The sequence below is a fragment of the Rattus norvegicus genome, chromosome 8 (genome assembly GCF_021556685.1).
Source record: "Rattus norvegicus strain SHRSP/BbbUtx chromosome 8, alternate assembly SHRSP_T2T, whole genome shotgun sequence".
Lineage (NCBI taxonomy): Eukaryota > Metazoa > Chordata > Mammalia > Rodentia > Muridae > Rattus > Rattus norvegicus.
In genome coordinates this window covers 53252281-53262770 of record NC_141541.1, presented here as the reverse complement: position 1 = coordinate 53262770, position 10490 = coordinate 53252281, and the positions used below count along the sequence as shown (strand labels likewise).

General features: G+C 49.9%; 1 protein-coding gene across 2 annotated transcripts in view; it reads right to left on the bottom strand.

Moving 5' to 3' along the window:
- Positions 1-1114: 1114 nt before the first annotated feature.
- Positions 1115-10490, bottom strand: part of Smim35 (small integral membrane protein 35) — a 60411-nt gene continuing 51035 nt past the window's right edge. For both annotated transcript variants that reach the window (NM_001430506.1, NM_001430507.1), the window contains 3 exon segments: positions 1115-4123; positions 9409-9462; positions 9464-9537. In NM_001430506.1, coding sequence (NP_001417435.1) covers positions 9443-9462; positions 9464-9537 — 94 coding nt within the window. In that variant the 3' untranslated portion in view covers positions 1115-4123; positions 9409-9442.

Sequence of the window (10490 nt, the reverse complement as noted above, 5' to 3'; positions counted from 1 at the left end):
CCCCGAAGCAGATGAAAGGAGCCTGAACACTAGATGGATAAGAGAGAAGAGAACTTATCACTGTGGAGAGAAGAAGACTCAGTTCAGCTGGGAGAGGAAGCCTGCAGGCCCGCAGACAGAGTGGAGGCAGACATGGGCCGCGGGTGTTGGCAGTCTAGAACCAAACCATCAGGAGGAGTGAAAGTCAAGCTGTTCCTTGGTTCAGCCAGGGCGTCCAGGAAGTCTCGGGGACTCTTCCAGGCAGTAGCTGATAAAACCAGCTCTTCAGGCTTCTCTGGAATTCAGACTAAAGTCCCCAACAGAAGGCCCCAATTGGTCTTCAGTTCAGCTACCTTCTTCAAGGGCTTTTCCAGACTGAGGAATGTGTGGTTCTGGGTTTCTGTGAGCTAATGGAACTTCCTCTTAGCAAAGAGAGAGGGGAAATGGGCTCATACTGACAGAGAAGGAAATTCTGTCAAACCGTGTTTCCCCAAATTTGTAAATAGCTGTAGCTGAGAGATTGCCTTGTCCCCCCCCAAAGTACCTCTACCCCCACTCCATATACACAGTGACAGTATGTATAGCCCCCTAAAAAGTCAGGTCATGCACACAGAGCCCACACTGTGCCCACAGAACACTCAGCATCCCGAGAGTCTGGATACCACCCACAGAACACCTGCACCACTGGGTGAAAGTTCCCAGAGGCCCTCATGTGAAGGGCAGAGAAAGGGGAGCCTGGGCTCTCGATTGCCCAGGACCACACAGAAAGCCTGGGTGGCATATCCAGGCAGCTGGGTACTGATGCTATCGCCCCCACGGACAGGACACCCGATACTGAGAAACCTGACTCACTCATTTCCTGCAGAGCTCATGGGTTTGAGGGTTTCTTTTGAAACAAACCCACAATTTAAAAGTAAGTGTATTGCTATTAATGAGAAGGCCTATGGCTCCTCCTCACTATCAGAGTGATCTGAACTTTACTGAATTTCCCATAAATCTCCAAACAAGAGTGCCGAGAGCCTGTAGACACTGATGAGAAAGGACTGGGTTGGATGAAATTAGTGTTTTAAAAGGGCAGTTCTCACCAAAGCCTAAGTCATTCGACAAAAGGAACCAGGCAGGAACCAGGGAGACCTTCATTGAAGCCAACATTTAATATGGGTTTTTTCCTTCTATGTTTATTGTTTTGGTGTCTGTGTGTGTGTGATATATGCGGAGGTCAGAGGACAGCCTGGAGGAGTTGGTTCTCTCCTCCCACTCTACGGATTCTAGGGAGAAAACTCAACTCATCAGGCCTGGCAGCAAGTGTCTCTCCTCGCTGACCCCTCTCACCGGCACAGCTTTTCGTTCCTTCGGCTGTCACCCCCTGCATGCCAGACGTGATATTCAGCCTTGGCTTCGAGGAGCACATCATCTGGTTACAAAGATGAACGCCAAGCAATTGAGTACTAACAAGTGTTGCCATCTGCGACAAGTGCCTTGAAGGAAACTAGTATCCTACTCTAGGAGGAGGCAGGAAGTAGATAAGCAGAGCAGGGAGCTGTTGTAGCTCTAATTATAGGAGAGCACACAGCCAGGGGGCAGGGCTTTAACTAGAAGCATTCTGGTGGCTGGGAAGTTGAGGATCAAGGTTCTGGCTCATCCAGTCCTCACCGAGGGCCTTATTCATTGTCCATAGGTACCTTGGAGCTGTGGCCCATCCTCATGAGCTCATCTTATAGCCTCCTTGAGGCCCCGCCATCATATAAAGGGTTAGGGCTTCAACACTGAGGGGTGGGGGTCACCAATGTTCAGTCCATACAGATGCTTATACAGATATAGGGAGCAGGGGCAATGGGGATAGAGAAGTGTGAACCAATTCAAAGGGTGCTTCAAACGAAGAGCAGGACAGGACAACAGGCTGGAGAGACTGCCACTTGAAATTGATGGTGAGCAGTGCACGACATGGGCATGGAAGGGAAAATATCTCGTGGAGGGACGGGGCCACAGGGATCCCAAACATGCTGAGCGTTTGGCTCAGTGGTGGCATGTCATGCAGAGGAAAGAGTTGAAGCAGCTCTCAAGATGGCCCTCACACTGGGTTAGGGCTTGGAGCTGGGAATTTCAAGGTGAGTGAGTGTGTTCTCTGTGAGACTTGCATCATGGGTAGAGCTGTCACCATGGCATAGAGACAAGAAGACAGGTCTGAGAGGATCCCTGGTCATCCACAGCCCATAAACTCAAGCTATTCCCCTGACTCACTATCTAGGAAGAGTAAGCAGCCGTCATCTTGGCCCCACAGTGTCAGAGCCATGCCTGAGATCAGCATGGGCCCAGCAGACCATGAGCCTCGGACCTCAGAGGTCTTCAGACAGTCACAGCCCATAAGCAGGGGTGAGGTAACAGCCAAGTGGTCCCTTCAGTGAATTATCCCATCTGCAGAGTCGGGCATGAGCAAAGGAAGAGTAAACATGGTGCCATCTTCTTCCTCTTGCATAGTCTGCTCTTTAGAAGAGCTCTCCGGCCCATGGCCTGCAGCTGCACTCTGTGTGCATGATGTGTGGCCAGCACCCTTGCGACCCTGCAGCCTCTCTGCAGTACTTAACCACTCCTCAACATAACAGTTCCCATCCTTAGCCCCTGTCCCAACTACCCAAAAATGCCCCGTGGAGGACCCCAATGACTGTTTCCATGACTCCCAATCCACATTCATTCCCCCAAGTCCTTGGTGTCTCAACCCTTCATGTCTCTAAACTGGAGCTATCATTGTCTCCTCAATTTGGATTGCCTCTACTGGTTCCCACGATGGTTAATAACAATCTCACTCACACGGCCATGGGATCCATGCAGACCTCACTAATGGAAAAGGTAACCATCAGAGGGCCCCTCAGCCTCATTGGTGGCCTTGCAGCTCTCCTGTCCTGCTTCGTCCATGCCTACCCACTTTGAGTCATCCATGCTCTCTGGGACCACTTGCCACAGCCTCCTGGTCAATTGTTTTTGCCTCCAGCATCCCTCACCACTAAATTATCTCCCCAACTGTTGGCTGAGCTGAGGAGTCACAAATGCAAATTTGAGGTCTGAGTTCCACTGGACAGCTTGTAAGACAACACTCAAAACTGCTCAAATAAGAAGGCCTCCCTGCTAACCCCTGTCCCTTCTCATCTCCTCCCTTTCAGATCCTTACCCCCCACTCACCAGCCCTCATACCCACCTACCTTCCCCCGACAAACTGCTGTGCCTGCCCCTGGCCCTTTGTACATGCCAGTCCCTTCATCTACTTTGCTGTTCCAGGTGCCCTCTGCAAAGCCCCTCTGAGCCACTCAGACCTTGTGTGTGCTCCCAACACGCAACCTGTCACTCACTATGTGGCTATTGGTGAAAATGAAATGGTGCCACTCTCGGTGCCCCATGCAGCTGCCATGCTATGAAATACCTCGTGGCCTCTAGGTACACACACACCTGCTAGACTCACTGGAAAGAGCTGAAGTATGTGGTATATTAACTATGCTAATTGGAGGTGGGAAGCCTCAGACATGGAGTCCATGATGGGCAGGCAATACAAAATGTGATCCCAGGATCTAAGGCCAGCAAAGAGTCCACATAGGCAACTGGGCCAATGCTGTGGAGCCCAGTAGGGAGTGGAGGGTGTGGAGACAGGGCAAGCACGTGATGTCTGTTCACTCAAGCTAACCAACTACCACCGTGAAGCTATTGGGCTGGAGAGGCCTCCAGGGCAGCCCCAGGGAATGGAAAGAGTGCTTCTCTGGATGCTAGGTATGGCCTGCTCTTTGCAAATGAATCCCTCTGTACCTTGGTCTTCTCATCTGTCACATAGAGCTAGTAGTCTTGAAGCTTGAATGCTTCCGTTAGTTCTCTACGAGGTCCCATGGAGGGTTCTTTACCCGGCACTCATTCCAGCTCATCGATGGCAGAAACGCCTCTTGCTTTACCTCTGTGCCCTCTACACCCAACACCAAGTGCACAGTAATGAGCACTCTGCAAACATCTGGTGAATAAATGAACGCATGAATGAGCAGAACTTTTCCATTCATGTCAAAGAAGCACTTGAATGCAGGTGAAGGCAGTTCAAGAAGCATCGAGATGATTATGATGGTCACGGAAGCCTGAGCAGACCAGGTGCCTGGGAGACATCACCCTGAACCTAGAAGAGACAGAGCTAGAGGTTACCAATTGGAAGCTTGACGTCAGGTTTCCTGTTCTCTCCGCTTAGTCACATGAGTCTATGGTTATTCCTTTCCCCACTTTCTTTGCCTTATAGCTCCTATGTATTGTAGGATTTAGGGCTAGAGACCAAACATGAGACGTAAGGCAAGAGAATACAGCCAGGAACCTGAGGCTGAATGAAAACAGTCAGGGTGCATTCACCCATGTTTGGGGCGGACATTCATTAGGTACTCACTACACTAAACCTCTTGAGACAGGCAACTAAACATGATCCTACCGGCTGGCTCAATTGTGCATGCATGTGCACATGGGTGGGAGCGCGCACACACACACACACACACACACACACACAGAGCATCCATTCACCTCTCTACCACCCTCACCTCCAGCATGGTGGAACTGAAGTTATCCACTGTGAAATAGCCCCATAGCTAGAGGCCTCGAAGTTCTCAAGGCCAGTGGCAACCTTACACAGACAAGGTTCCTGGGGCCCAGAGACTCTCGATCTTTAAGGAGAAGGACCAGGCTTAGAGTAGAAGACAAGGGACTTCTTCCGTTATCCACCCACCTTTCTCCCAGCAGGCCCTCTGCTTGTGCTCGAGAAGACCTATCCAAGGCTTTAGGGAATGGAAGCCAAGCCCATGGTTCCACAGAGAAGGGTGGATGGGGTGTGCAGGAGAGTGGGAAGGGCAGAGTCCACCAAGGCTTTGGTCACCAGCACTGCCCACCCCACCCCCCCCATGTTTTGTTGGTTTGCTGTTCCTCTGGGCAGAAAGAACATTTTCACTTCTGGTCCCCAAGTGTGCGAATTCACCAGGCCACTGGCTTCCTGTTTTGCATTGGTTTTTGTGCTGGGTTTTTGCTCACTAAGCACTTTTTAAAAATAAAGTAATGGTGCTTCCATCTACTGCTTTTCGTCTTTCTCAAGCCCCTGGAGCATAGGGGGGGGCACCATAGACCCGTTCTCCTAGGTCCTGTCACCTGACCCCACCTATTGTCACTGGCTTGGGGCAAGGCTAGGAAAACTCAAAGGAGATGCTTGGCTTTGGACATGCCTTAGGTTGTCCCTTGGTAGAGAAGCTTTTCCTCTGCGTGTGCCCTTGTCCGATCACACCACAAGCACGGGGTGGATGTGGCTGAGGATAGAAAAGGAGAGATGACAAGTGTTGGTTTTGAGAGCAGCAGGCTTGGAGCAGTGTGCAAGGTGCCCTCAAGAGGATGAGGAATCCTTTCGCTTGGTTTCCTGAGTAGTTCCTGCCTACATAACACACCTACATGCACACCCAAGTGTACAGGAGGCACAATAGGGGACTTAAAAGAGATAAAAAACCTAACCTGACCTGCTGGAAATGCTCGAGAAACAGGAGAGATCAGGTTAATCTCCAGAGAGACTGGATTCCCCATGGGGACTAGCCCAGTGCCTGGAGGAGTAGAGAAAATGAATGAATGAATGAATGAATGAATGAATGAATGAATGAATGAATGAATGAATGAATATGTATGAGCCAGAGAGGATTCCTGAGTAAAATCAGAAGAGAACAAGGTCCATGAGTTGAAGAAGTCTCCTGGGAATGGTGAAATATGAGCCGGGAGGAAGAGTGGCAGAAAGGGGTGTCTTGGAAAACAGAGAACAAAAGTAAACAGAAGGACTGGGAAGTGGGTGAGGCAGAGCTAAGATCAAGCCTGGGAAGGTCTGAGCCCTGAAACCCCCCAGCCATCACTGTGGGGGTGGTTAGCACTCACTGGAGGGAAGGGCCAGCTTCTTGGAAGCTGGGGATCAGAGAGCAGCCGCCTTTGGACTGAAGCTCTGAGCCACCAAGGACTTAAGGAAAGTAAATTTATTTCACTCAACCTGAGTGTCCCCAACCTCTGTCTCTCTACCGGTGAGGCTGAAGTGAGGCTGAGTACCTGGAGCCCTGCCCTAATCACTCTGTGCCCTTTCAGGTATTGATAGGTCTAGGAATGATCCAGTCTTCAATACCCACCAGATCTCTACAGAGTGTAGGAAACAAACTGAAGAGTGGTTAGAGTTCTAGGGGACCTCAGCAGCCGCCTTTTACCAGCCATCTCCTGAACTAAAGTTGACACTTTATATTGCCCTTTAACTCTGTGTACTGAGCAGCTAGATTGATCCCAGACCACTGGTATGTTGAACAGACAAGGTAAGAGCTAAGAGTAACCTTCAAGAAATGGTCTTATCTTTTGCTTTCCCAATGCTAAAATCGATGTCCAAACAAGTGGCATGACCAGCCTTAAGGGCACTCAGCACTGCAGGACAGAACAAAGAACCAGAGTCGTTATACAATAACCAGGGTTACCCTAATAAGCCCTGGGGTGAGCCACAGATTCTGCTCAGGCTCCAGTACAGGCAGCAGGCAGCCGGCAGTCCTGAGCAAAGCAAGCTAGCTCTGTGAATCTCTCAGTCTCCCTATGTGTAAAATGGGTTAGTAATAATCTCTGTGTCACAGGGTGGCCCCAAGGCTCAGAATGCAAAAGCTTGCATGAAAATATACTGTGTAAGCAGTCTGGTCTTCCTCAGGCTGCTGGGCGTCCTTTTCTAGAATGAGGCTCCCCTCTGTTTCTTCTCTAATCAACATTCATCTAGTAAGCTCATTTACTGGGCTTCACTTGACAGATCGCTAGAGACCTCTGGCCACAGTCGGGTCTTCCAGGTTAGGGAACAGGACACGTGGAGGAAACCTGCCATCTACGTGGTGGTCAAAATGAATGATGTCTAGTCTTGAGTCCTGAGGTGAGTCTTGGGAAAGATGGGATGTAACATTCACAGAATTTGGGTGTGGACAGAAGGGTTGGGGGTGAAGAAGAGAACATTCTAGGCTAGGCACAGCCCTGGGAAAGACATTTAAGAGGAACAGGGTAACAGAGAAGCTGTAGCCCTTGGCATTGCAGGTTCTCCAGTGGGGGTAGAGCTGGAGACAGAGGGTAAAGGAACAATGAGGAAGCCCCAGTACAGCCAAGTAACCAAGTGACCAGTTAGTGGCCAGCCTCAGAGACCCGTTGCTTGGTTTCTAATCAGTCTGAGAAAGTTATAATCTGCCCCTTCGATCCTAGGGTGTAGCCACTGTCTGGGGTGAAGAAAACTGCTACACCATGGGCCTGCAGAAGTAAGGAAAGCAAGGGGGTGCAGAGGGGACATGGAGCACGTCAGTGGGATCAGAAAGAGGAAGCAACGAGCTCTCGCTTCTGCTTCTGGGGATGGGAAATACCCACTATTCTCCCAGTCCTCAGCAGATGTCCTTGTCCTCACCTGAAGCCACACAACCTGGGCCCAGGACAGCTGGGTTCAAGGCTCATTCTCCTTTCAGGTAAACAAAAGGTCTACCAAGTCCTGAGCATTTCCAAGAGCTAGGGGGTCCCACAGGCCATGCCCACCAGGGCAGAGTTGAAAGTGCTACTGGTGTGTGTGTGTGTGTGTGTGTGTGTGTGTGTGTGTGTGTGTGTGTAACCTGCAAGTTCAGAAGCAGGGTCCAGCTTGCAGAGCTGGTATCCAAGGAAGAAGGAAACCAAAGACAACAGCATCCCCTTTCTCCATCACTCCCAAGAGTTCTTTGAGAAAGGGAGAGGGGCTCAAAGTCATGAAGAGTCCATCTTCATACTCAACAACTCAGGAAAGAAAACCCAGTTAAAGATTTCCAAATCCCGAGGCCTGGTGTATTGTGTCCAAGCCCAGGCGAGCTGGGAATAAAAAGGCCCCCACCCTTGCCAGGAAGCAGGACAGACATGCTAGGCCTGGCACATTCCTTCCTCCACAGTCTGCTATAGTCCAGAGAGAGAACAAGAAAAACAAGAAAAAAAAAAGCACAGAGGCCTCAGCAAAAATGAGGGTAAGGACAGCAAATAATGACCAGCCCTCCCCTTCCTGTCTGTGTTTTGGTCTCAGCATCCTTCAGCCTTGGACTGGAGCTGGTTGATCCAGTGGCAGGGCTGAACAGCACAGGTCCCTTATGGCTTCCTCTTTTCACTGCTGCTCCAGGGAATGCAGCCTCTCCAGATGCAACCGCTTTATACCAAACACCTGTTGAACCAAATCTCCTAGTACCAGCTCTGCCCTCAGTCCAGTGAGTGGGTCACAGGCAGAGAAAGGCCATGACTCCAGAGGTAAAGGGTTCTACAGTCCTTGTCCTTAGCTGCTTCTCTTAGCCTCAACCAGGTGCCTCCCACGGTTCCATGGCTCTAGCTGCTTTCTGTCACATAGGGCTGACCTCGTACAGGACAGCAGAGATGGAGAATAGAACCCACCCTGGGAACCATGGCTGCCCCAGGTCAGGAGCCTAAACAACAGGGACATGGTTTCTAAACTGTTCTGCTCATGTGTGCTAGGCTCTGAAGTTTGTCGCTATAGGAAGAACTAGTCAGAGGGAGACATCAAAGGGGAGGAAGTGTGGAAAAGGCCCAAACCAAACACCGAGGTGGGAAGGACAGAGTAAAGACCCAGGTTCAGCCTTCAGGGAAGTTGGACACAGATGGAAAGGTTAAGAAAACATGTCTGAAATCACCCCTCTGACCACAGGACTTCTTAAAGAAAATGATTGGCTCTCCAGCCCCTGGTATCAACTTCACATAATGAAATGGCAGGAGATTCCACATGAACATCTACCCTGTGGAGTCTGGGGGCCATTTCCACTGTGCATTTGACAGGAGGAAGGCTGGCTTGGCTGTGATTTGGCACGCTGTGTCTGCAGGACATTTGCAACTCTGACAGGCTAAGGGCGTCCTAAAATCCAGTTTTTAATCCTGGAGGACAGTTGCTTCTCTGTGTCCCATGAGAAGACTGCTAAGCGTGGTCAGACTCATCCACAAGGCCTAACTCTATGAGTGTTGAAAGAGAACTCTGGGGTTGGGGATTTAGCTCAGTGGTAGAGCACTTGCCTAGCAAGTGCAAGGCCCTGGGTTCCGTCCCCAGCTCCGAAAAAGAAAAAAGAAAAAAGAAAAAGAAGAAAGAAAAGAAAGAGAACTCTGAAAAGGCTCCTTATTCTTCTTAATCAGAGCCAGGTTAGGCTTTCAGGGCCCAGGAAGGCCGGAGGAGCTCATGATGACCCAGGAGTCTTTCCTGTGTAAAGAGAAGAGGCACTAAAGAGAGGAGGCTTGGAAGGGCTTTGCTATGCCAGCTTCAGCTGATCTGATTCTTCCAAGAAAGAATAGAGGGACTGAGTTATTGATTTGTGTTCTGACTGGCCCTTGACACTTGGCTTCACAGCCTGGACCCACATAAGACCTTACTCCCGCATCAGACCCACTCACCTCTCCTGATCTTCAGAAGCTAGAAGCTTTTCCGTCAGACTCTTTCATTGGAGATGGTAGCCACCATCTGGACTACTCATGTGGCCGCTGATGGTGAAGGGTGGCCCCACCTCCAAATCCTTCAGGTTCCTGAGGCAGATTTCCAATAAAGCTGTTAAACTGAGAACCCAGCCTCTCCCGGGGGGGTCTTTCTCCCTAGACTAGAGCCTACAAAGTGGATCCTACAAGCAAAAACAATGTCCAGGCACTGACTCACTGACTTATCTTCCAGAATAAGATTTGTCTCAACTCCCAGGGCCAGAGGACAAGCAGGCCTGCCCCATGGCAGGGAATAGTGACATAACTTACCCTGAGAGGTCTTTCTGACTTCTGCTCCTCAAGTCCATGGCTTTCTTTGATTGCTCTTCCTTTTCGAATCCTATATTGCACCTGAGATTGCCTTATTTGCTATCAGACAGTGAGATGCTTAGGGACAGAGGCTATGCCAAGCCATCTTTGCATTCTTAGAAGTAAATACCATAAAACTGGCTATATAATACAACTTTACTGAATAAATAATAAACAGGTGGATGGATGAGTAAGTGAGTAGATGGATAGATGGATAAATGTGTAGGTGAATGGATGGACATATGCATGCATGGATAAGTGCATGGATACACATGTGCATGCATGAATGGATGGATTCATGGGTAAGTAGTGGGTGGGTGGGTGGGGAGAGGGGTGAATATGTAGGTAGGTGGGTGGGCCAATGGGTGGATAGATGAATAGGTGGGTGGATGGGTAGATGGATGAATAAGTGGGCAGGTGGGTGGCCGATGGGTGGATAAATGAATAGGTGGGTGGATGGGTAGATGGATGGATAAGTAGGCAAATTTGTACCTGAGTGAGTGAGGAGTGAGTGAGTGAGTAGATAGATGAATGAATGGGAGGCATGTTCTCTGCCTGAGTGTGAGTACTAAGAGGAAAGCTATCATTGGGGCCTCACATGGTACTGCAGTAGGCACACGTTTTACTCTGAGAGCATCTCTAAATGGTGGTGTCTTTCTTGTTTGCTTAAGAGACATGGACAGAGTCAGAGAAGG